Here is a 27817-nt window from a genome sequence, read left to right as displayed (position 1 = left end):
ATAATGCTGTGCTTAAACTGTGTGCTCTCTCTTCTGATGATGTTTTGGGGTATGTGTTAATTTCATTAACATGCTTCCTGCCAAATTTAAATTTAAACTGAAATTAAATTTAGACTTTTAAAAAGCTTTTTAACACCACATAAGTTATTCTTTTGAATTGGTCTTAGTTATTTTATCCTCATTTTTGTTTAATTTTTAAATTTGTAGCATATTTTTTCTTATCTTTTGTTGTTTGGTTGTAAATCATTGTAATTGCTGCCCATCCAGGCAAGGACACTTTTTCATAAAGATATTTTTAATCTCTCTGGGGCATTTCTGGAGGAATAACAATTAAAGTGAATAAAAACATAAATAAATGTGTGAAAGTTAAGTGATAAAGCTTTTTAGACAATGTGCTAATAATTAAAAGAGCCAGAATCACTTTCATCAGTACTTTAACAAATACTAAGGTGCTAAAGAAAGGCTTTAAAAAGAAAAGTAATAATAAAAGTAGAACATTTCCTGGACTCTGATGTTTCAAATTAGTTTTGTTATTACTCTTCCAAAAACTTATACCACTAAGAAATTATTTGGTTAGTAATGGTAAGTATAACATTTCCTATTATGATGTTAGGAAAGTTCTGTTATTGCCATTAGAAAATCTATTCTATGAAATGTAGAAGTACCTTGCACTTTATAATGAGTTCACAATCCTCATTTATCCTCCACGACAAGAAATCCTGGAAATAGGGTCCTTAGAAAACATAACACATTTTTATTCATGTGTACTGAACCGTAGAAACAGTGACCATCAGACAGTCATTTATCATGAGCAACTGAGGACGCCATAATGCACAATAATATGTCTATATTAAGTGAAAGCGACAGAATAAGACCAACTGGACTATTCAAACAACATGTAGTGGTTGTAAACATGTGCCCCACTTGGTTAAATAACTCTTCTGCATCTTATTATTCTGCAAATAATAGAAAGAAAATGTGTTATATGGACTTTGAGTCTCACGTGGACTCTGAATAGTGGACATGGTGTGAGGTAGTCTATTTGAACAAGGACACTGGCCTCGACATACAAAAGAGTTGTATAGATTCTCCTTATCACATCTGTGCCCAGGTGGAGAGGAGTATGTGGAGCTTCCCCTCTTTCTTTATGTGACTCTTTAGTGTCAAGAGATTTGGAGAAAGACAAAGCAGCTGTGTCATTGAATACAAAACTCCTCACAAAGCTTTTGCATTTGTTAGACGTAATGCTCATCTTGGTGCGAGGGTCATGTTTATGTATTTCTAAGCAACGTGATACAACACGCTGACTACCCAACACAATGATGCAGCACAAGTATTGTTTCAGCAATAGGTTAAACTCCCAAAGATGAGTCTGGGTCAAGCAGCAGAGACTCTGATTGTATTTACTGTATGTTTCTGATGTTTGAAGATTTCTCACCTGACTTTCTCTGATGGTCATGTCGGTTTGCGTCCGCCAACGCCAGCGCCTGACGGAACTCTGACAGAGACGCAAAGTATTATATCAGATATTATACAAATCAGACTGAGTGGAATCACAAAGGTCATATGGGAAGAAGTGACGACAACCTGTTGTTCCAAAAGGTTCTTATTCTTAAAATAATGTGAAGCACCAAAATACACATGAAGGTGGAGCAGAGGTTGCTATTGCTGCATTTATACAGCAGGACTAACTCTATTCTTTAAAGTCAGGTTGTAGGTTACAAAGTGCTTAACACAAGAAAACAAATATAAAATCTAATCAAATGGGGAACGTCTGGGTAAAAAAAAGACACAAACAGGAATAAAGAAATTAAAAAAACAATACCAGTGGAAAAAAAAACTGGATTTTCATGCTTTGATACAAGATTTTTGGGTTTTATGTCCCTACAGAACAAGAGTTATTGTGGTGCAAATCAGATCCTCTAATTGCTGATGATGGCACGATGATGATGTAATTAATTAAGTAGAGTAGATATTTGGCATCTAGAAATAATGGCTATTGGACCCATGTTCATGCCCTGTTATTACTCAGTTATATTTTTTTATTAAATTTCATTTTAACAACACAAATACCCAAATGTTGAAAGCCTCTTCTACTCTGGAGTAAGAGTGGAATAACATATGGTGGGGTGTTGGGGAAATACCAAATTATTGATTTATTGGCCTAAAGTAATTGCATTCAAATATACTGCCTATGAAAAATATGTTAGTTCTTAACTGCAGTATGGTTTCTGAAGTTACTAAAAGCCCCAAAAACCCAGAAAAAAAAGAAGAACAAGAGTGTAATATCACATTTCCAGTGACGTCTGTTCTCTTTTTTCTCTTTTGTGCTGGTCATTCATTATGGTATCAAACAAAAGCCGAAGCGACAGCTTAGTGGGAGGTGAGTGAATGACTTACTCTGATCCACAAAGACCAAAGTGAACTGGTTCTTGGCCCGGCCGTCTCTCAGCTGGGCCGTGTACGAGCCCTCGTCCTCCTGAGAGAGCTGGTCAAACAGGATCTCCACCAGACCTTTGGCCTTGTCGAAGTTGATCTTACGGTGCTGCAGAAGAGCAAACAAGCATTGCTACATATACGGTGCATGGCAGCTCGTATGCAGACTGATGACTGCAGGTGGCAGGTAGACGCGCTGTTTGCTAGAGTGTATATACAGTTAGTCATATAGAGGGAAGGTAGAGTGAAACAGTGCATGAAAAGAGTCTGAACTGAGATGAAATATTCCTTCTTTTTCTCCGAAACACACAAATACACAAGCACACACACACACACACACACACACACACACACAAAGAGAGAGAGAGAGTGAGAAACAGAAAAACAAATACACAGAGGAAACAGCCTTTGAGCTCATTTTCATGGCTTTTATGTTCATCAAGATAAGTGTATGCCTTGCATGTTGATAGGCCTCTGTGGTGGATGTGATTTGTGATGTATGGCAAGCCTAAGGGTTTTAATCAGCTAAATGGCTTTTGAATTTGCAAACCTCAGCTGTGATCATTTAGAAATAACGTGTAATCAGTACTGTTCAGATGGAACTCTGATACTGGGAAATAATGGAATAAATGAAAATGAAATACGAGCGATAAATGGGAGCTGCTGAATATAAAGCAGTCACCAGCCTCACACAAACACGAGCAAACACAGACACACAAAATTCAGCAGACAGAGTTGCGAAACCATGATAAGTATACTGTGTTGTGTATTTGTTTTTCTCTCTGTAGTGAGGACACATTGGTGCACGGTTCAATAACCTTGACGACAGGGCTGATTATCTTGGTGTCATAACGTATATGAGCGCTTTGTTCACATTCAGTTTATGTTCCTTGATGATTATATTGTTTCTCTTATTTTAGGTCATCTGAGTGCAAATTGCACTTTCGAATGGCAGGTGAAATCACCACCATGTCTCTATTTTACATATTCCTTTATTTTGTCAGTAATAATGGGGAGGGTGTTTATGAAAATGCTTTTTGGTTTTGTTGCAAATAGTTGTGGCTTCCACTGAGCTGTTTTTTGAAAGTAAATGAAATTGGAGGTAATTTTTGAGATATGTGAACGACATACTAAGTGCCGGTACACAAATTTCAGCGTGGCTTGTGCAACTGATGCCATAGGAAATGCTCTAAAAGAAGGCATGTATCTTTATCATTAATATGTCTTCATATATTTTACATATCATGCCTTACATGGCTACAGTTTTCAATTTCAATGAGCCATTTCACCCAGTACTACAGACCTACTATTAGGTACTAACATACTGCTGATTTACAACCCTGAATAATGTTTGCTTGAAGAAAGTTGTCCAAACTGTCCATTTATTCCACATCTGCCTTTCTTTGGCATCTCGCCAAAACTAATATATTTACCAGAAGTGGAGTCCTTCTTCACCTTCAGCTCGGTTGATCCTTCTGTCTCCCAGACTTTGTGAAACTAGCTCAGCTCCCAGACCTTTCTGCTGCCTTGCACACCTGCTCTTCATCTTTGCTGGCAGCCTCAATTTCCTGCCTTCCAGGATATTTATTAAAACACTAATTGCCGTTTTCGATTCATTGTGACTTGTCACAAAGACAGATGCATGCAGCAACACACTAATATTATATAAGCCTAGCAGTTTCATGACATTTTCTACTTTGAGCTAAATTAATTTGTTGTCACTAACTTAAAATGTACATTTATTTCCACATTACATATATGAAAAAGAAAAGTTAAGAATCACAGACCTGCAGGGGCCATGAGATAAATAAAGGAATAAAAATTATATTATAAACAAAATGGTTTCTGATCTAAATTTTTTCTTGAGGCCTCTAAAAATCCCTCAGATAAGTAAAATACCACCCACTAAAACCTTCAAATGGGACAAATTCATGATTCATGAATTCAAATCCCTGGTCTTGCAGAGGGACCCTGGGTGAAATTCTAGTTTTAAGACCTTTTTACATTTGTTGCTCATTTATTATAAAGTTGTAGACACAACACACACACAAAAAAATAATTATTATTCCATCATGGGAGAGCTGTATGGCTGAAAACAACTCTTTTCATAATCAACAAGTGTGTAAAAGTTATTGATTGAATGTCAGAAAATAATGAAAATGCCCATTATTATTTCCTGATGCCCAAAATAACATATTCTAATTTCTAATTTGTAAAAAAAAATTATCAAATATTATTATATATTTCAGAAGGTGGAACAAGTGGATATTTGGTATCTTTCCTGTAAAAACACTTAAATTATTAATCATTTATCAAACTTGTTGTCAATTATCTGTCAATCAACTAATTGATTCATCAACCAATCATTTCTATTATAAAGTACTGGTTACTTTTTGGGTGCCTGGGGAAATAATGAAACTGCCGTGTACAGTGGGGGCCAGTAGGTGGCCAACAACTAATCTTTGCCCTGGGGCCCCTTAGGAGGTCAGTCCCTCTGTGTGTGTAGATGATATAAATAGCTGTTCAGAGGAGTGGCAAGGTTAAGAGGCTCTGGCAGAACGTAGAACTAGGGTAACAATACGTAAAACATTAATGATGAATGAAATTGTAGAAAAATACCACTTTCATGTTGGTGTATCCTTTTATTCAAACACATGCCTCAACTTTCTGAACAGCTGTACCACATCATAGCTAGTACAATGGTTCTTACCGGAGTGCTGGTGATTTCCCGGTCATTGAAGATGAGACGGAGCTCGGCGGCGTTACTCAGACTCTCAGTCTGAAGCCAAAGACGTATGTCACCTTTCTCAGAAACCTCCACCTGCCAGCCAGACTTCAGAGCTATCACTGCCAAAGGGAAATTAAATACAGAACAGTATTACAGGCTTAGCCGAATTAGTTGGATGATCATTAAATCAATGGAGAATACTTAATGTGTGTTTAAACTACTGACCACTGCCAGTCAGTACTTATCACACAGTACAGCATCTCTGTGGTACATACGTGGATTTCTGACTTGCCAGCTGAGCTCTTTGAGTCTTTCAAGATCTGCAAAGGAAAAAAGCGAAACAGCAGCTGAAGGCTAATTACACTGTGATCAGGACTCACATTTTGTAATACCTACATATTGTCAAAGTACCAGTGAGTAGAACAATGGCTTGCGCAGCTCTATTTTTAAAGCTGCTAATGTGGAAAGTTGATTGAGAACATGTGCTTAGCTGGATGAGTGACCTTGTGGAAGTGGTTGTGAGGGGTATAATTATTTGCTTGAGAGAAAAGCTTGATAACCCTTAAAATTAGAGTCCTGCTATTCCTGCTGCCATCAGCGTCTTCAATAACACAAGAGACAACTGAGCTGAACTGTTCTTCTTCGGGTGAAATATGAATTGCACAAGACAGTTTCCAAACATGAAACGTCCACACTATTTTATTTTACTTCTTTAACTTAAAGGCTTCAGTTCACCTTCAGCAGTGAAGTCGTAGCTGGACGACAGGTTGGCGTTGTCGCTCATCCCTACTGTGTAGAGACCCAGATCCTCCTCAGATGGGTTGGTGAAGGTGAGGACTGACCTGAGGGAAGAGTTGAAAAACAGGAAATGCATCTAGACAGCATCTTCAGTCTCGTATTTATCCACTCATCCTGTAGCAAAAGCTGCTGTAGGTGTTGCTTTGTGCCGTCAGAGATCAGATCTCACTGTGCTTCCTGTCCCAGTGGCTGAGACCTAAAGCCTTCCAGCCAACTGGACTTAAAATGAACCTATTTTTTTGTTTTGTTATGAATGAGGGGAGGAGAGTGTCTGTGAGACATAGCAGGCAAGCTTCCCTCAAGCTCAGAAATCAGATAATCCAAAGAGGCTGACATTCAGTGGGAATCCAGTGAGAAATACTCCCAAAATGTCAACTTACAAAGTGAATTCAAGTAATTCAAACCACAGCCTGATTAAATAGCCTCTTTTTAAATCCTGTTCTTCAAAAGTGTTACACAAGTAGGCTAATTTGTCCTATCATATTTTATCCATCCACAGTCTTGGTGAGTTTGAAAGGTTTCCTTAATTGCTGCGACTGTGCAGGGAAAAACAGCATTTCTTGGGTTAATGCTGAAAAAACAAGAGATGGCACTTGAAATGTGAAAAGCACAGAGATGCTGAGAGATTGACAGACAGAGGGCCTCACTGAGAGTGAGGGGTTTAATGCCTCCACTGAGTCTGACACCAGAAATATCTACAACCACCTGAATGAGTTCACAAACACTGTCACAGACTTCTTGTCAATCACAGGAAAAAGATCACACAGCCCATGCTGCACTTAATCAACCTACCTGTTCTTCTTGGTTTCTGTTCGGGCTCTCCCGGCGTCGATGGCCTCTGTGTAGTTTTTGTTCCACAGGAACTTGCTGTCATCATTCATCTCATCAGCCTCGTAGCCCAAGAATATGAAGCCATCGTTATCTACACCAACCTCAATGTTTTTAGTGCCTGAGGAAGACAAAATGGGTCAGCATGGTTCATGGGTTTCCATCAGGTGAAATATATTTTAACAAAAAGTAAACCATACTTTGGTTAAAATGTAAAACTCTGAATGTCCTAAATGTCTTTACAATATCTTATTATTCACCACTGTGTTGAACTGATGCTCTCAGTGCTCACGTGGACATGAACATGACTTTTTAAAGGAATAGTTTCAAATTTTTGGAAATTTTCCCTATTTGCTTTGTTTGTGATAATTAGATGAGAGGATTGACACCACTCTCATGTCATATGAAGCTGGAGTCAGAAGCCTTTGGACAGAGCCCAGCTAGATGTTTCCCCTTATTTCCAGTCTTTATGCTAAGCTAAGATAACAATCTCCTGGCTCCAGCTTCATGTTTAACAGACAATGCTTTTTCCATTCTTATATATTGTATCTTTGGTCCAGCACCTCCAACAAGCCTTAGAGCTGATTTATTTTTTATTACAATATTTGTATCTGGAAGCATGACAGCCGACCTGGTTTAGTCTGAGCTGTGACTGGCTCAGAGGGCAGGGAGGCACAGCCCACTCCAGCCTCGTTGACAGCTGATACACGGAAACGGTAGGTCTGACCTGCCTGAAGACCTGACACCTGGATGTCATAAGAAACACATCAAATATTTACCAGTCATTGTCATAATTCATTATGGTTATTTGCACATTAACATTTAGACCCACAGGAACATAAAGGAATGAAATACTGGGACATTTCAAGCTTCTGCAAAGTGGGTTCTGTTTTTAGAATAATGATTAATTGGTACTTTCAGTGATAAATACACTAATACTCAAAACATAAATTTTAAATCTCTTTTAAATCAAGTTATGGACAGATCCTTATAATAAAAATGTCATCTTTCTGCTATCTTATCATGAAGCCTTGTAAACATTTTTACAGCTCCACTCACCTTGTAATGTGTATCAGAGATGGACTCGTCATTTATAGCCGTCCAGTCTTCTGATTGGTCACCCTGACTGATTTCCAGCAAATACCCAGTGACAGGGCTGCTTCCTTCATACAACGGAGCTGCCCATAGCAACACCAGGGAGTTTTTTCTCACTTCCCTGAACTCCACGTCGTAGGGACAACCTGAGTGAGAAGAGCAAAGGTCACAGGCATATCTATCAAGGTCAATGTTTTTGTGCTGGGGAACTGCAGAGGAGCAGAGTGTGTTTTTCAGTATTTCACACTGAAATAAACTAAGATTCAAGGTGCTCAGTCACCATATCCAAACCAACCAAACAGGACTTTTTTGTCACAATGGGAAGTCAGAGCAAAACAAATCTGAAATAACAGTCAAGTCAAAAGGAGTACAGTGACTTTCCTTAATCTACCTCTACTGACTTCATGGTGGCATATAGAAGTTAATTTGCTAAATGATTTTCAGCCACTCTTAAATTATTAACGACACAGAGGAAAGCCCATTTGCCAAGATTAATGAGCTGCGCTTTAAAAGTGGCATGTGTGAGAGAGCCTCTCTCCATTTTCAATATTAATGTCACAAGAGGCTGATATGAGTGCGGCCAGAACTGCCAGGCCGTCTATTGAGCCACCACATACAGGAGTGTGTGTGTGTGTGTGTGTGTGTGTGTGTGTGTGTGTGTGTGGGGGGGGGGGGGGGGGGGTTGTGTTTGTGTGTTTGTAACAATGATGCAGTCACATTTAAAAATCCAATTGATGTCCCCCAAACCTTTATTGTTTCAGGCAGATTTTCTTACTAAAGTATCTTTAAATATTGTCCTCTTGCTGTCCTGTCAGTCCAGATGTTTTTTTTTTTGCTCTGGGTTGTGCCTCTCAGGCTACTTACAGACCACCCTTGCTTGTTGGTGGAGGTTTGTGGCCTGTACAAATACCTGTACTTGTGTTGATGTGGCACCAGGTAGCTGGCAAGTGTGTCCCTCATCATAAACATGCCAGCACACAACGCACCTAATTGACACATGCTGCTTTCTTCCATTACCTCTCTGAGGCACTTTTCAGAGCTACGTATCCCACACTTCATCACAGTATACTGCTCCACACCAGTCCAGTAACGTTGGCGGTAGTGCGCCAATAGAGTGGGGTTAGGATTGACATTAGTCAACAGACATGAAGAAGTTGAGGTTTATGACCTGTTGGACTCAGTGTGAATATTATTATCAATGCCCAAACAAAGTTATGGCTGAACGCCCACAGATAGTTCTTCTTTACAACATCACTTATCAGACGCTGTCAAGATAAACATATTCAATATCACATCAAAGATTTTAGGAAATAGATTTTGAGGATCTACTCAAAATAATATTGTGTCTCTTTTATGCACAGTACACCGACCTGCTTCTAGATAACTTCTTTCAGTTCCTGAAACATTTACTGTCATAAGATTGTATCTGTCATATGGTTGATACTTACAAGTTTCGACGAATCATCTGACCTTGATTGAGTCATGTAGCATATTTCTCTAATTTCTATAAAGTAAACTACATGATTTAATTAGTAAACATGATTTTAAGTATTGATACCGCATTAACAATACAGCAGAGGTTTACTTATACTACTATTAATATGGAAAAACACAACAACCAATTTCATGATAATTTATTTAGTGCTATATTGATATAAGTGTAAGAATACAGATTTATATATATTCCTGATATCAAAACAAAGCCTATGGCCTTGTAATAATATACTGTCAGTGTGACTCTTTCTTGATTCCTGAGGTTAAAATCAGCTATTGTTTCACGCCTTTCAGACCAGTTTCACACATAGCGACTCTTTAGCTGATAGTGGATTCTATGTTTTGTTCAAGGACACTTGAATAATATTAGAGGACAAGTCATACATATGTAACACATAATGAATCCCACTAACTACCTCTAACTCAAGGCTATTATTCAAGCTATTATTTCAGCTCCTGTATTATGCACTTGACTGCTGACCTCTGCCTTTACTCTTCATTTTAATGGCACAATAAGCAAATAGCCAGTTTTTTATTAAGGCACTTCATATCGAACTGTCTATTTTCTTGTGAAATGAGCACATGCACCTTTAATGGTGTCATTTTCATTGGTAGTGAATGGTAATGGGTCCTGGATGGATGGTCTTTCTATCAACCTCACCTCCCTCAGCCAGGGTCAACAAACGTTTTGTAGTGTGAACACACAGCCTTTTGTAGAAACTGTGAGTCAGGTGGGTAATGACAGATGCTCAATGACTAGAAATAATTGGAAAGTTTGAAAGTGATTCATTTCTAAAGTCCTCCACTCAAAAACATGTTTTGCTTATGGGTGCTTCACTTGGATGTTTGAGCTCCACTGTTTCCCTGTGCTCATCTTAAATTTGAGTTTAAGATGTGTACATACAGTAAGTGCATGTTTTCACATCACAGCTCATCTGGAAGCCAATTGATTCAACATGCAACTTACACAAGCATGTGTTTATAGTGAAGTAGACGACAACTTGTGCCCAGTAGTTTGAAATGAATGTGTATGCTCATAGATTCTGGATTTTGTAAATGTGGCAGGAGGGGTCATTTTCTAACCAGGACATTGAACTTTTCTGTGGAAAAACCATATCAGGTACAAATTATTATTCATTGCAGAGTGTTTAGTGTTTATGTGTTTGGTCTTCAAATAAATACAGCAGCAGTAAGTGAGACTGTATGCAGTATGCAGTTTTTTTCACTTTAATTTTAGTTGAGCTGCCCTCTGAAGCACCTTTCACACATTCAGATGTGCAGAGACATTTTCTCAGTAACACTTTTGGATTGCAAAGGAAAGCATCCCTCCTGAATCAACTGATATAAAAGTGGACTGACCTGGCTCTGGCATCGTCCACTTCTCACACAGGAAAGCTTCACTGGCCTCAGAGGGCTTCCCGACACCGGCCACATTGGCAGCAAACACACGAAAATGATAGAAGTGCCCACTGGACAGGTTGCAAACCTGTGGAAACAGACCAAGGATAAAAAGTTGAAGACAAACAGCAACAGATTAATTTAATTTAAATTTTTGAAAATACCTTGTCAGAATATATCCATATTAAACAAAAGCCTCACTTTGAGTAATGTAGCACATCTCACAAAGAACTTTAGTTGCATGGTTGAGAATTGGTTTTCTTTCTCTGGCCACTGATGTTGGCAAATTCAAAAGTATTCTGGAGGAAAGCAGATTGTGTGAACTGTGCAATTTGGATGAAGCAGAAAGTGAGTCCCCTTTTCTTTTGAACTCCACGTACCCCACATAATACTGTGAAGATTTCACAAGGTCAATTTTCCATTAAATGGCTTGACACAACTGTGAAATATTCTGGTGCACAGATAATTAAAAATTGGAATGATTGTTCATTCTTGATGTATGTGCATATTAAAAAGCCTGGAAGAGAAGGGAAGATGGGCTATTTAATTTGTATTCAATTTGTAGACAATAAACAACTGACTTGAATTGGTTTTCTTTGTTTGTTTTTTGGACATTTCGTAGTATTTTTTTTTATAATGTACAGTATGTGAAGCATTCTGTATCTGGCTTACATGATAAAGAAAAACTTAATTTATTTGCATAAATCAAAATAACTCAGTTCTTATTGGCATTCTGGCTGACTTCAAGGAAAACATGGATCAGTTGTCACATCATACAGAAGCAAAAGTTTCCTGCTTGTACATTTACACTTCTCCTCCTGACTGAGCCCTGCTGCTGCCACAGCATTTTTTGCTGAGTCCCAGAGACACTTGTGCTTTTGGAAGAGAGGGGATCCAGCCTTATTGATCTCTTCAATGATCTTCCTATTCACAGACACTTAGACTCTAAGGCCCTTATCGCCTGTGTGAACAGTTGTGAACTTCTGCCGCTGATCTCGCCTCACTCCTGGCAACTAATTGACACAACCAGAGGGAGTTTATAACAGCGCAATAGCAAATGCTATCTAAAAACCAATTTCCCCACACCTACCACTCACTTCATTATCTATAGATCCTTTGTTAACCACATTTGGGTGGAACGACAACCTTCTTACCAGATCAATATACAGTCCACCCAGAGAAATGCAGAGGTTGTCTGCCAAAATAAGTGGAATGAAGTACAGCTTTCATCCACTAGATGGCGAACAGGCTGCATTTGATTAATTTGACATGTCTTTTTTTTATCCTCCTTTTGTCAACCTTTGCTTGGAGTGTGGGGTCCACCTTTTTGTTCAGTGTCATGCTCAGAGAAACATGAGCAAGTTTGGCTGTTAAAAGACTGAACACATTACCTGTGCTTCATCAACCGTGATCGCAGTAAAGAGATCCTAAATTACTGAATACATTTATTCAAGTACAGAACTTTGAGATACTTGTACTTTATTCCTCTATTCCACTATATGTCAGAGGGAAATACTGTACATTTTACTCCACTAGATTTATCTGACAGCTATAGTTACAAGTTACCTTTTTTATATTAAAAACATATGATAAGTTAAATATCTGGTTGAAGCTTAAGATGTAAAAATATGATTTTTTTTCACAAGACAGCAGATTAGATTAAATGTGCAAAAAGTGAATATAAATCTGTGTGGCAGAACTTTTTGTTTTTTATTCTTTTCTTTTACATTTATCATTTCGTGACCCCTGACCCACTGGAGGGGGGGCCAACCCCAAGGTAGGACACCACCAGACTAAGCTACCTGACCACATATATCAATCAACTACAATACCAAAAACACTATACAGTACCAGTCAAAAGTTAGGACACAATTCCCTGTGTCCAAACTTTTGACTGTATATATAAAATAATGCAGTTTATCTCAATGTGGCCTATTCTGTAGAAAAACCACCTTTATTTTTTTATATATTCAGTGCATTTTGCTGATGTGTGCTTTTCTTGAATGGAATTTTAGATGAAGGACTTAAACTGGTAATAAACAATGTTACATGTACAGTGTTGTGTTGGTGCTTTGGTTTTACAGTGGCATTGTCATTTTCTTTTTAATTGGCCTTCTCTTTGTTTTTCCCAGGAGCTAAAAACGACCACTCACACATAACACATTTGCACAATGTCTAATTACGGAGCATCTGTAATCTACCTAAAAAAGGTTAAAGATTTAACGTTCCCCAAGGTCTCCATGGACACGGCTCGTTGCCTAGTGACACAGCCAGTGTGGGGGCTGTAGCCAATATTGCCACTATTTTAAAGGCAGCTGTTAAATGCAGAAATTACTTCTATTAGTATAACTAGGAACTACAATTTCTGAGGGATTGCTGCTTTTGCCCAAGCTGAAGCTATGTATGATGAGTTGAAAAAATGGGAAATAAATGAAGAATGCAAGCTGTAGTGTAAGCAGTGAACAAGTTTAAATGTGTGTCATGTTGTATAAATAAGTTGAAGTACACGCAGAAAGACAGAGCTGTATTGCTTCATGCATAGCCTAAGCTAAACTGCATTGAAGGAATATTTCGGGAATAACTTACATTCAAAAACAAGATTAAGAGGCTGCAGCCACACAAGCATCTATATGAGACTGTATTTAAGCACAGCATTGTTTTCATGTTGATGTTTAGAGGTTTTAATGTTTACCACGTTCATCATCTTAGCTTAATGTGTTAGCATGCTAACATTTGTTAATGAGCACACAAAACACAAAATCCAGTTGACACTGAAAGGGGATGTCATTAGTTCTGCAGATATTTTAAAGAAAATCATTGGACCGACATTTTGACCTGATGACAGCACTAGATAAAAGGTTAGGGGATCATGAAATTTGTTACAGTTCATCATGAGGTTGCATGAATGTATATATCAAATGTCATGGTAAATCATAAAAAAAAAATGGTAAGACATTTCACCAAAAACCGAAAATGTCACGCATATGGTGGTGCTAGAGGAAAAGTCACCAAAGTCATTACAATGCATTATCTGAAAAACATGACCGTACATGTCTGTACCAAACTTTGTGCCAATCCATTCAGTAGTTGTCAAGATACTTCACTCAAAAAAGAAAAGCCAGTGGTTCTCCAAAATCATTACAATTCATTCTCTGGGAAACTTGAATATCTGTCAGTAATTTCATGGCAGTCCACTTGGTAATTGTTGAAATATTACAGTCTGGACCAAAGAGATGGACTGAGTGTTTGACCAGCCTGCTCCAATGCTGCCAGAATGGGAAAGAAAAATCACACGACACCATAACTGTATAATGTTAGAGCTTTACTTACCCTAAACTGCCGCTCTTTGACCGGCTTGATGTTGACCTCTCTCCACGTTTTCATGCCTTTTTCCACCTGGTCCAGGTAGTAGCCACGTACAGGATCTCCCCCATTGTAGGCAGGGGCCCTCCAGCCCAACACCATCTCTGATCCAGTGCAAAGCAGCAGGGCTATGGCAGAGGGAGCAGACGGAACATCTGGCAGAACCAGAAGAAATTAAACAGAAACAGAAATCATAAGTGAGACAAGACAGAATCTCAGCAGGAACACATTCTTGTTAAAAAGACTGAGAATTTTTAATTTAATCTTTATTTAATCAGGCCGTCTCATTAAGGAGATCTGTTTTCCAAGACCTGAGAACAAGAAACGATCACAAGAGCACAGTCAACATAAATACACAAAACAAGAAATTAAATTGTACTGCAAATACTAGATTTAAAGATTCAGTGGTAAAGCTTTATAAATTAATAACATGAGATGGCTATTTCTTCTTGAATGCAGGGAGGTCCAACCCACCATGTGAACAATTATCAGCATGATATTTGTCATTTGTGGCAAAAATGTAACGCACTACGATACACAAGGTTTAAGTGCTGGAGTGTTGATTGAGCAGCATGAAAGTACAGAATATCTCCATAGCCAGGAACAGACATGAAGGCTGACTGCACGATAGTTTTACAACTGGAAAAAGAAAGACATCCCTTGATTTTATGCAAGAAGCCTAGTTTGATTTTTAATTTTTGAATCAATGAATATGAATCTTCAAAGATAGTCTTTTGCCAGCCAAAATGCCTAAGTATTTGTTTGACTCAGCAAGAGTAATATGGGTGCCATTTGAAGTTTTAATGGCAGGATGATCAGAGTGACTGGTGGAGGTGGAGTGATATTTGTAAGGAATCAAAGGCAGACTGGGCTGGGGTGGAGCCTGACATATTAAATTGTATCATCAGCAAAAAAATGTACATTTAAGTGCTGCTTACGAACAATTATGTTTATGTATAATGTAAACAGCAACTGGTAACTGGGCTTGACAGTACCATCAATGACAGCAGTCTGAGTTCTCTCTGTAAGGCACCATGAAGGTGCTTTCATCTAGACCTAAAGAATGTAGTTTGTGGAGTAAGGATTCTATGAGCGACAGTATGAAAAGCTTTTAAGGGGTCAGTGAAGAGGGCAGCACAATAAAGATGCATACTTGTATGTTAGCCAACGATTCTAGGATTTTGGCTGAGAAAGGAAGTAGATATTGGACAGTAGTTATTGAGATCACCACCTTTGTGCAACAGTAGTACTACGGTGCTTTTCCTAAAAATTGGATTCAAGCTTGGAATCAAAAAATTTAGGTTTATGATATGAGCTAAATGTGGATAGATGAAGAAGATAAAAATCAAGATTATCTGCACCACAATGTTTTTGTATTCTTTAAACATAAGCAGAGCTTTGTAAACATCTGCACTGCCTACACAACTAAAAGAAAATTTGTGGTCAGATAAAACTGAGGCATTAGGGGCTTACTTTACTGGACAGATATGGTAATTGTCTACAGTTGGATATACAGACATATCAAATAAAAGACCAGAGGAGAGGAAATGGTGATTAAAAGCTTCAACCGTGAATGAACTGCCACTAATACGACCAGACTGTTGTTTAATTTGAGGGGCTAATAGCTCCCTGACAACTTATGTCTAAAGTTGTTAATTCATAACTCTTTGCCTACATTAAGCAATCTCAAAATGAAAGAATTATTCAGCTCATATTTTGCCTGATAAAAATGTATTCCTAACAACAAACTGGACTTCCCAGCTAATGGCAGAGTGGCAGAATAGATATGAGAATATTATGGCAGTGAGTGGCAACCAAAATGAGTCATCACTGGACGGTAGTGCTGGCTGCAGAGAGAACATTATCTGAAAATGCAACACAGGAAGTAAGAAGGTTCAGTAGCTCATACATCACCACACAGCTTTAAACCATCTACATTAAGAGAAAGCTGACAGAATATGATACCAGCAGCAATTAGAAGTGTTATGATACAACATTAGAAGCTCATCTTGCCCACGCACACTTTTCCTCTTTCTCCAACTTGACTAAAACTTTTTCTCTAGAAATGCTTTTTTTTGTGTCCTGTAAAGCTGGAAACATGTGGAAGACACACAAAGACAAACATTTCCATAAGGTGCTAGTTAAAAGAATTTTATTATGCTTAAACCTTTTTCATTTTGGAGAGCACACATGCTTTCTCAGAGAGGGCTCCTGATACTGTGAAAGAAAACTAAAAACCTAAGTAAGTCTAATGTTCTAAATCTAGCCTACATTTACCCACAACTGTATACTTTGCTGCTTTAGTGTTGGGTAGCTCTAGGAATAACAAATGTTTACAAAACCTTTAACAAAAATTTCAACATTTAAAAACGTCATTATAATATTACTTACTTTAAAATGTTATCTTTACAAGAGGAACTGTGCGTTTCTCAGTTTGTAAAAACATCAAATGATTAAGTAGTCTCTGATACTTGGGTTGTGCCCTGAAAGAAAATTACATTTTATGTCCACTACTTTGTGTATTGGCTGGCAGCAGCACTTACAAACGGCTGATTTGACGAGGACGGGGACTGACTCCTCTGAATAGCTGCTGTTTCCTGCTCGGCTCACAGACTTCACCCGAAACACGTATTCTCTTCGAGTCTTGAGACCATGTACAATAAACCTGAGGAGGAGAGACAAAGTTTAGGCAGAGTAAAAGTCCATTTCTGAAATACTTTTCCATCCAGAGAGATAATCTATTGTAAACCACTTTTTAACTGTCATTTAGACTATAGAGACTGAGCAAAGTGCTAACGATTCTTCCTGCAGCCGACCAGAAACTCAATAATAAAAACGTTAGAGCACAAATGAATCTGTTTAGTTACCTGGTTTTGGTGAAAGGCTTGTTGTTAACAGTCTTCCAGTCTTGTTTGCCAGCTTCACTGTAGTACAGGTAGTACCCCAGAATATCATCTTTTTCTTTGGGCTCCTGCCACTGGAGCAGAACTGAGGTGTCTGTGTCTCTGATGGCCATCACAGAGTGAGCAGGAGCTGGCACATCTAATGGGAATCAGATGAAAACCATCAGCTAAAACTATGAAGGCTGAAATCATCAAATGAAAATTGACCATCATAAAGAATTCATTCATTTCATCCTGGAAAAATCATTTAGTACTTAAAAATATGATCAAGTGATGAGATGCAGAGAAAACCTGGTCTGGTGGAACCATTACCAAATGTTTCTAAAGCTGATATGCTCAGTGAGCTGGACGAAGTACACTGTTGCAGCATTGATTTCTTTTTATACTCATATAAGCCTCAGGGGTGTCTTTTGCTGTTTGACCACTACTTGTATAATAATACCGTATTGACTTCAAGCTATTGTTTCTCACTTTTAAGTCGCTTCAAAACCTCACACCCCCGTATCTCTCTGATTTACTCCAAATCTGCACACCTGCCCGTGCTCTTCGATCTTCCTCTTCCATTAATCTCATTGTACCCCCGGCCCGTCTCACTATCATGGGGTTTAGAGCTTTCAACTGTGTTGCCCCTCGACTCTGGAACTCACTTCCACAAGACATTCAAAATATTGATTCTTTTCCTATTTTCAAATCCCACCTCAAAACACACCTCTTCAAACTTGCCTACTCTGTTAACTCCACCACCAGCATTTAATCTTATGTATTTTTTTCAATCATATTTATTCTAATTTATTTTGTATTTTATGCCTTGTACTTGCATTTTATAAGGTCTCCTTGAGTGCCCTGAAAAGGTACCTATAAATAAAATGTATTATTGTAATTATTACTATTATTATTATTATTATCATTATTTATACTGGTATATAGAAATGTTTTCACGAGTGGGTCCCCATCTTGTGCATCTCGTGCATGCGCAAGAGGATACATGATTGATGGATACAATGGTTTCATGTTATTATGCTAATGGGTAGGTGATGGTAACATGTTATGAAATACAGAAGTCAGTGTTGAAAATGTTTTATGAGGAGGTTTGTATTCGACATGTTTGTTAGACCTCAGGGGTACATACAATGTGTTTTTGTGAAAAAGACGAACAACAAACATGACTTTCTGTCTGTTTACTCCGCAGGGTCCCTTTAAATAAGAGCAGAGCTAAAACAATTAGTCAATGAATTTATTAGTTGGTTGACAGAAAATGAATTGGCAAATATTTTGTTAATCAATTAATTGTTACTGTCTAAAGGATCAGCCTCTCATTTTTGTTGATTAGCTCCTTTTCTTTGTCTAATGTGACAGTAAACTGTTTATCTCTGGATTTTTGGACTGCTGCCATGTTAAGATGTCACCTTCGGATTTAAGAAATTGTGATGGGCATTTTTTTTTTACCATTTGGTGACATTATATCAAGCAAACAATTATTGATTAGTTAAAAAACATAATCAGAAGATTATTATGTAATTAAAAATTGCAGTTAGTTGCAGCCCTAACAAGCTCTGAAAAATGAAACACACTACAGGGATATTCATATCACTTAAAAACAACTTCAAGTCTAAATGTCCAAATTGTAATTCTTATGCAGACAGCTATAAGGTAACACAAGTAGACCGATGATCTGACATCAACAAACAACTGTACAGGAGATACAGTAGAGGGGGGAAATGCTGAACTAGGAAGCATCTCTTCAAAATCCAACTGACCTTTACAACAGGTTGAGGAATAGATGGACAGAGGTACATGATGCAACACATTCTGTCTCACCTTGTGACTTTCCCAAGGAGATCGGCTCACTGGGCTCTGAGGGGTCACTGACACCGAACTTGTTGATAGAGCGCACTCTGAAGCAGTACTGCTTGCCCTTGACCAGATCAAACACTGGAAACCTTGGAGAGTTTACGACCATGTCCAGACTGGCCAGCTCCCAGCTGCTCTTCCCTGCCAGAGACTGATCCAAGTACAGGATTGGAGAAACACAAATATGATTTCAAAAGCACTGTCAACCTCAAGGACATGTTCATTACCTTGTATCCTTCAAATATGGTGGAGGATTCAATCTGCCCAAGAGTAAGGGACTGCCAAGACTGCCAAGTACGCTTCAGAAAGTTCCATAATTCATTCTAATTTTGTACCATCCCTTATTCTATACTTAATTGGTGATTGTTAAGTTTTGGAGCAAACCATCTAACATACAGACAGGAGCAGACAAAGAGGAAAAAAGATTGGCAGTTTGGTGAGATAGGCAGAGGATTGAGAGCAGAAATAAGACAGAAAAGAGAAGAGAGAAAGAAACAGAAGACAGATATGGCAGGATAGGGCCAAAAAACTGACATGCAGGTAAAGCATAGACAACCAGTGACTCATCTTTACACCTTTTATTCATCTTTGTCAATTACTTGTTTTTAGCTAATGATATACATATAAACTAACACTGATGTTCTGTTTTTTATATTCTGTATTTACTTTCCCTTTTTTCAGTATTACCATTATTTCCTGTTGTAACTCCCTGTTTGAGGATGAAAACCTAACAACAGAACGGGGCATGTCAAAGAGATCAGTGATTATAAAGTGCTTGCTCAAGGGCGAAAGGGATATTTGAATGTTCCCTTCATTATAGAAGCGGAAGTGAAGCAGCAGACTTTAGTAATTTCAGATGCCTTTGACAGATTTGACAGTTTTATTACCTCAGTAACTTATAAAAGGCCAATAAAAATCTATTTCCTGTGGCAGTTTTCTGATTATTGGAGCTAGAAGCTGTTGTGTGTCTGGGTTGATATTGGAGAGCTGAGGCGCTTTATTGTGGTAAAGAACAGGTCAGTCCCCACACTTTGATATGTTGGAAGAAAACTTTTGTTATTGTGGCATCATTCTGAATTTTGTATCTAGTCCTGAGGGAACAAACAACAGCACATTTTTTTCATTTTAACTGTATTTTCCTTTGCAGACATTACCATGAATGCATAATTGAAATATGCTATATAATACAAAATCAGAACAAACTGTAGTTTTGACTAATCTTAAACCACAAAACCTTCAAATCTCAGATCCAGGTGGAGTTAAATCTACAGTTAGAAAGTTAAAAAGTCCTTCAAGTATTCAAGCCAGAAAATCAAACCCCCAATGTCTAAGTGCATGGCATGAAAGAGGAACATCAAGGTCTGCATGCACTTAATGAGCTCACAAATTCCCAGTTAAACTGACACCACAGTGGTGTGTGTGTGTTTTCCTCCTGCCTCTTTAATTAGTACTGTGGTCAGGAGCCTGCTGTTAATTTAGCTCGTGTTCCAGCATTGGACTGAACAAACCCAACAAGCGAGCGGAGGAACTGATGATGCAAGAACATTGATCCTTGTGTTAAGTGGAAGTGTATGTATTACTAATTAGAGTGGTGGTTTGTGTTTGAATATATTTGTGTCTGTGTATGTGTATGTTTGTGTGTGTGAGAAAGAGAGACCCTATTGTATATAGTACATTGAATACTTGTTCATATCCCCTTGTAGGTTTGTGTGTGATGGTGTACAGCAGGTTTTACAGGGTTTTTTTTGCAGAAAAATAGATGCCAGCTGCACCTACAAAACCACATTATAACAGCACAGAGGGAATGGACTGCAACAGTGAAGCTGCTGCCTGTAAAAGCAAAACAATTAGCTGAATTATGTTAATATGCTCAATGAAGCTAAAGGGAACTGCAAACTCGTGACAATTTGGTTTGTCACTCAGAGCAAACCCTTTCACATACAAGTAGTTTCACATTCCATTGTTAGTATAAAAATATTGACTATAGACTCTTTAAGGGACTCAGATGGGACTTAAGGACTCAGATTTGCAGAGAATACAAGTGGGAGTTGCATGTTTTAGCCCATGAACTAAAACTCATGCGTTACTGCTGCCTTGGACTAATTTCATCACATTCGAGGCTGCCATTGGTCTCTGTTCATTTCAATAGTGTATGAAAATCATCTTGAAGAGAGCTAAAACTTGCATGAGAGGGATAATGAATTAGTCTGCTCTATTTTGGTCACAGTTATCTTGGTGAGGTAATGCAGTTGTGAGTAGGATGTGTTTTAAGAACTGTCTGTTTATCTCAGTCATCCAGGTGGTCTGATGTCTGGAGAGACCTGAGTTTGGTCCTGAAGATCAACTGAAAGAGCCCAATGTCAAAACTCAAGGCCAGGGTCATGATAGTAGCCTTGTAGGTAGGACATACACCAAAATCATATGATTGCTTGTTCAATTCCTGATTTGGGACCTTTGTTGCACAACCTCTCATCTCCTGTAACCTCTCAGCTGTCCAGGAAGAGTGTGCAGTTGTTACTTCAGCAGATACATGCTCAAATACTCTAACCTAATTTCACCAATATGTTTCGACACAGAGGTGTCATTAAGTCTCTACTGTGCACCCTTGAATAAAGCCAAAATTTCCAAAAACTATTTAAAAAAATCCAGCTCAGTGATTTGGATTCAGGTCTCTCCAGACATTATACCACCTAGATAAACCAACACAGACAAATCACTGCACAATTTGGCAAATAGGAATGTTTTAAAATAACCACTCAATCAAATTTGTATGAGAAGATCTGAGACAAAAAAAACTCAAAGTCCTCCTCAAAAGTTGTATATCTTAATCACACCCTAGATTCAATTCCCTGACAACATAGGTCAAAGACTGAGATTTCAGATGTCTGCGTTCCCATAAATGCACCAGCCATGAAGGAGCTTTCAAGACATCATTGTACATTTGCACACCATTGTACACCAAAACGTGGACTACATGTTGCAAAAAGTGGATTTCAAGTCTCTGCAAGTTAATTCCTTCTTCCACTGCACCTCTTGGAGTGTGTTGAAAACTGGCAGCAGTAATGTGATTGGTAGCCAATGAGCTAAAACCTCGGGAATGGTCCTTTAGGATAAAACCAGTTGGATTTAAGTTGAGGGGCTTTGGGACAACTGTAGTCAACAAAGGTACTCAGAGTTATTGTAATATGAACATTTGTGTGTGTATGTGTGAGCAGATGTAGATGTGTGGGAGTAAAGACTGACCCGCTCCACATAGAAGGTGAGTGGCTCCCTGCCTCTGGGTTCAGGCTCGGTCCAGCTCAGCACCACGTAGGTGTCGCTCACCTCGCAGGCATGGACATTTGTGGGAGGGAAAGGAACTTTAACCTGACCTGCAGAGCAAAGAAGAGGAGGGAGGTGGGACATTAGGAGTGGGTGGGTGGGGGGAGGGGGTGGAGACTGAGATATTACTTACGCTTCTCTTTTTGTTAAAATCTTTGCATCAGGAATTTTCATGCTTTGTCTGCTGGATTTGGGTAAAGCTTGGAATGGGTGATAGTTAACTTGCTGCCTTATTTTTACCTCAAGTCCTCACACATAAGTGCACCAGATAACATATGGTCAAAAGGCACGAGTAACCACACTCCAAGTCAGTCCAGGACAATGGAAGTACTCAGATTTAGTATGAAGTCTAGACTTTTTGTGCCCCCCTCTCTCTCTCTCTCTCTCTCTCTCTTTCTCTCTGCAGGTCTGTATTCCCTGAAGAGTTTAGCGGAGCTGCCTTGTGGATCAGAAGGAAACTCCAGAGCAAAGAGAGAGCAGTGAAATGAGAGATACTGATGTGGTAAAGCCTGTGTGTTTGTTGTGAGTGTAGTTTGTAAGTAGTGAAGCATTTTTCATTGTTGTACAGAATCAAGTAACCTTGAAGATAATCAAGGCCAGAACAGAAGAACACTTTGCACATCTTTTTCATGGGACTGATGCGTGGGAGAGGGATGAATGGATCCAAAGTAGCACACAAAATCTTGCACAATGTGTAACTCGCAATGATACATTTATTTGTGATGTTTAGACGCTAGACATGACAGGCAAGTGGAGAAAGGACCCTGCAACATGGTGTTGTTATGTTTTTCTGTGTGCTGACACAAACGTTGTGTTTCATATTTATTTGAATACATTTATTTACTTTCTTGCTGAGAGTTAGATGAGAAGATTTAAGCTACTATCATACCTGTGTGTTAAGTACGGAACTGGAGCCAGCAGGTGATTAGCTTAGCTTAGCATAAAATAAATTGTTATGGCATGTAACTCCCTGTTAAACCACAACTTGTCATTTTCACATTTCTGGCTTTGTATGGAATTAACATAATATATAATGTGTTAACTGGTAAGCTTTAGAAGTGCTGGTATATATATATATATATATATATATATATATATATATATACATATACACACACATACATACATACATACATACACACACACATTTGGTTTTTTTTTTGGCCAGAGCCACACCAGGTTTTCTTCTGTTTCCAGTAAATTTGTGCGAAGCTAAGCTAATCATCTCTCTGACTCTGCCTCCATATTTAGAGTGTCTGTGAGAAGGTTAATAACCATATTATACAAAATGCTGAACTATTTATTTAATGTAATAGTAATTTGCAACTGAACAAAAAGATGCTGAAATTGGTTAAGTTTATTTTAATTTGTCCTATAAATATTGGCTCCTTTAAATGCGGCACTGGATATAAACTGGGCTGTAATTTCTTCACAGTTCCTCTGATGTTCATCTAAACACCTCAAATTACAGCTGCATATTTGGTCCTTCATACTATAATGTAATCTCTGGATTCCAAGCTTTTAAAATGTGTGCTTGTGAGCATACCATGTCACGTGTGATCGACGGATGAAGATCGATCTCATTAAATTATTTCAGTGTAACTCTGTAACATTGTGTCTGTCTTTTGATTACTTTAAAATTTGCACTCACATGCATGCATGCTTTTACTTTCCCCCTAAGCCTAAACATATGAATGCACTACCTGTGCTACATTTCTTTTCTGGTTGCTCTCTCAAATACAGATCCCTGTTTCTTTATCTCTCTCTGTCTATGTTACATTGCCAAGGTTATCAGCCCTCTTCACAGCCATTCACACTACCTCGGGCCATTATGTGCATTTACCAGGACACCACCAGGGACAGTTCGTTCTTTTCACTTCTGTAAATGGAACAAATGCTCATCGCCTCGGCCATACAATTACTGCAGCTCATAGTTAAACATAATATGAAGATGCATTAAGCCACGAGCCTGAGGGAACCTACAGACGAGGAGGCGGCACCCTGTGTGCCAGTAAAACACGGATGCTGTTTGAAATCAGGGGTGACGCTGTTCAAATTTTTATGATGAAATTATACACTGAAGTAAAAATACAGCATTCTCACCTTCCAGTTCATCTTTCGTAATGGTGATGGTCCTCCCTCTATCCACTTTGACCACTGAGAAAGGAGGAGAGACAGAGAGAGAGAGAGAGTGAGAGAGAGAGATAGACAGATTGGGAGGAAGAGGGAATAAAAAAAGGGAGGAGATATCAGGGTAATGAAGTTATATGAGAGCCCATGATAACACTATTACTGTTAATGTAAGAGGAGCAGCCACTGGTAAGACAGCCAAAAGCCAGGGACACACAAAGAGGTGAGAGAGTGCGACATGAAAGGGTGGAGAGCAGGCTGGAGGCAAGTCAGTCTTCTGCCTGTCCTTCATCTGTGTTTAATGATCCACAGCATCTGACCAGAGCCCATCTGTCCCTCTCACACACACACACACACACACACACACACACACACACACACGCACACACACACTCTCACTTATCTACTTACTAAATCTCATTGGATCGTTCTCATCTCTCTGCTGAATAAAGTATTTAACAAAACCTAAGGCCTTAAAAGTATATATATATTATAAGAGACCAAGCGGTCCACTCCAAGAGGCAATTAAGATGCAAAACCCTGGGGCCATACACAATAAGATCTACATCTACACATCTACACATCTTTTTTCTCCGGTAGAGCACATTTCTTTGCAGGTGAAACATTAAAACTGAGACAGACGAGGAGAATTAACAGCAGCAATGAGTTGCTCACAATTTGCTGTTGGACTCTGCAGTAGGAGAGTGACAAATTAAAAAAAAAAAGAATAAACAATTGGAGCAACATAATGAATGCAGATGCCTCTGTACAGGGCACAAGGGATCACTGAATGGTTTGATGAGTGTGAAAATGATGTGAATCAGATGCTCTGATCTTAATAGTCACCAGATCTCAATGCAAATTATTCTTTTAAAATCTTCCATGGGTGTTCAGTGTTCATCCCTCCAGCAGAGCTGCAGAAACTTGTAGATGTCATGCAGATGAAAGTTTTGCAAATACAAAACCTCCATGGATTAAAAATTCATACTAGAAAGACCCAGTTCCCAGTTTGAGGAGTCCTTTAAACAGAGGTCTGACGGTAGTCTATGGAGCAAATGCTTTTTTGACTGCAGGGGATTTTTTTGTGCCAATACAACGAGTTGCCAGTGGGGTACATTAGCAGCAACGCTGAGGAATGGCGACATATCCAGCTCTTTTGAGGCCAGGAACACACCGGCTGCCTGGCGTGCGCATGAATGCTGCAGAACCCTTTGGTTTTCATTTTGGCGCCAAAGTTAACGGGTCAGAGAGGACGCACTGCCTGCATCATTCCCGTCTCATGACACGTAGCTGCATTACATAATCTAGAGACTTGGTGTTTTACCTATTTTTTACACGTAACATGTGTGGTTCCTAACAAAAATAAACAGTGAAAAGACCTGTTGATAGTCAAATTGACAACATACCATCAATGTTATATAAAATTGCCACTGTTGACTATAGTTTCAATGTCTAGGCTGTATCTGAATATGTTACATAAATATAAATACATTTTTAACCATTTTAGCAGCTGCATGCGGAGACAGTGACATTTTAATGACATTTTCTGTCAAAAGTAAATACATTTCTAAATTTATAATGAAAAGAAATCCAACATTTGAGTAACCTGCTGATGGCCATTATCCAGGGCAAACTCTATGTAGAAAGACAGAGCTGGCAGTAGCAGCGCCACAGTAGCCACGCAACAGGTGTGATCACACACACACAAGTGCGAGCTGCAGCAGGTCAGCAACACAGGCAGTGTGCTCCCGGCGTGATACATCCACAGGCCGAACATTTCACCTGTAGCTCTGTTCATTCAGTCCAGACGAAGGAGATAAAGAGTACATGGATACCTTTTAGTTCTGGTACAGGTTGTGTTAAAAGAGGTCTCCAACATTTGATCATTGCTCTAGCATTGTTGGACTGGCAATGGAAGTTAAAAAAAGGATCAAAAAGGCCTCAAGCTGCTAGCCTTAAGCAGAGATGAGGGGAGGGCAACAGAGGTCTGGTAAAGTCACTTCCTCCAAACTCCACACCCACACAGTGTTTTTTCAATTTCAAACTTGAGGTCTTCAGCGCCAAACAATGCTGCCTCATGGGATATCACTTATCACAACTCCCTCTGGGGCCACAAAAGGCTTTGTATGGCTTTTTTTGACTGTACTGATGGTACTGTACATGAATACAGTGCTACTCAGGGGAGTTCCCCTTTAACACTTGCTTTTTACAAATGAAACAGAGCTGTAAATATCACGTTATACAGACTGACAGGTGACACATTCATTGGACAGTGACGGTAAATATCATCCTGGATAATCAGTGATACATGGTCACACAATCAGATTTTGGGAATTAACAGGAGGGCCAAGCTGCACTTTTACAGCACCATAATTTATTATGAGCAATATAGACTACAAGTGGACTTCATATAAACGAGAGAAAAAAGAGGTGCCTTGTCAGCTATTATGATATTATGTGTTACTAAAATGTTATTGTGTGGCCACTGCATTTCAATCCGTTTTTAAATGAGGAACTGAAAAATGAGAAATACACAGTCCCAACTCTGCTTCTCACTTTCTGATTGATAATGTTACCATGGTTACCAGATGATGTTGTGATATTGCTGGTTTTGTGTTTCTCTAGCTGTGGTGATGTAACATTTCACAATTTTTTTTTAATTCAGTAATTGTCAGTGTGTGTAATGTGTTACCCATGGTCCTGGTGTGTTCCAGCGGGTCTGCAGTGAGGATGGGCTCTGTGGCCTTGGATGGGCGTCCAGGTCCAGCCTTGTTAACAGCACGAACTCTGAACTGGTACAGAGTTCCTTCCTTCAGGCCAAACACTGGGTATTGGCACATTTTCTGAATATGCATATTGCAGCGCACCCACTCGCCCTGACCTAGGTCATATCTGACAGAGAGAAAGAAGAAGGGAGATAAATCAATCCTGCAGATGCAACATTTATGTAATAATAAATAAAGAAAGAAAGACATCTGAATAAGACGTAAACAAAGAACAAAATGCATGATGTTCAAACCACTCTCTGTGCAGACTGCAGGGTGCAACATTATAAAACCAATTGTAAAACATTTTACCTTGCACAATAACACACATCATAGTCAGTAAATACCCCACCAAGGCCTATTATTGTGACCAGAAACCATCATGTGAAAATAATGGGCCTCCCAACACAGTAAAAACTGATTTTTAAAATAGACTACAAGCTCAGATTATACAACATCAATAATAAACTGTTGCCACTTGCAGTAAACAAAGACAGAAAAGAGTGCAGTTTTCTAACCATAAGGGGTTGCTAGGGAACTGGGAGGTATGCTACATTTTTCTTTTCTCACCCAATAACATTCAGTAGAGTTGTGTCTTCTGTACCGAACAAAGAGCATATGCAAAAGCAAACAAAAACATAGAGAAATAAACACAACTGAATATCATTTAATAAAAACACACACATGAAAATCCACACACTTATGCA

General features: G+C 38.8%; 1 protein-coding gene across 2 annotated transcripts in view; it reads right to left on the bottom strand.

The window, feature by feature from the left end:
• Positions 1-27817, bottom strand: part of myom3 (myomesin 3) — a 59213-nt gene that overhangs the window by 4650 nt on the left and 26746 nt on the right. For both annotated transcript variants that reach the window (XM_071469919.1, XM_071469920.1), the window contains 17 exons: positions 27038-27237; positions 24319-24372; positions 22138-22265; positions 18862-19045; positions 17008-17182; positions 16684-16805; positions 14108-14295; positions 10739-10865; positions 7850-8031; positions 7422-7536; positions 6755-6911; positions 5900-6006; positions 5440-5484; positions 5147-5283; positions 2401-2545; positions 1439-1498; positions 666-733 (listed from right to left, as the gene is read on the bottom strand). In XM_071469919.1, the coding sequence (XP_071326020.1) occupies positions 666-733; positions 1439-1498; positions 2401-2545; positions 5147-5283; positions 5440-5484; positions 5900-6006; positions 6755-6911; positions 7422-7536; positions 7850-8031; positions 10739-10865; positions 14108-14295; positions 16684-16805; positions 17008-17182; positions 18862-19045; positions 22138-22265; positions 24319-24372; positions 27038-27237 (2194 nt within the window). The remainder of the gene's footprint in view (positions 1-665; positions 734-1438; positions 1499-2400; positions 2546-5146; positions 5284-5439; positions 5485-5899; positions 6007-6754; positions 6912-7421; positions 7537-7849; positions 8032-10738; positions 10866-14107; positions 14296-16683; positions 16806-17007; positions 17183-18861; positions 19046-22137; positions 22266-24318; positions 24373-27037; positions 27238-27817) is intronic.

The sequence above is a fragment of the Trachinotus anak genome, unplaced genomic scaffold (genome assembly GCF_046630095.1).
Source record: "Trachinotus anak isolate AG129_WGS33_773 ecotype Australia unplaced genomic scaffold, CSIRO_AGI_Tana_v1 ptg000032l, whole genome shotgun sequence".
NCBI classification, from domain to species: Eukaryota; Metazoa; Chordata; class Actinopteri; order Carangiformes; family Carangidae; genus Trachinotus; species Trachinotus anak.
This window is presented reverse-complemented; position numbering and strand designations above follow the sequence as displayed.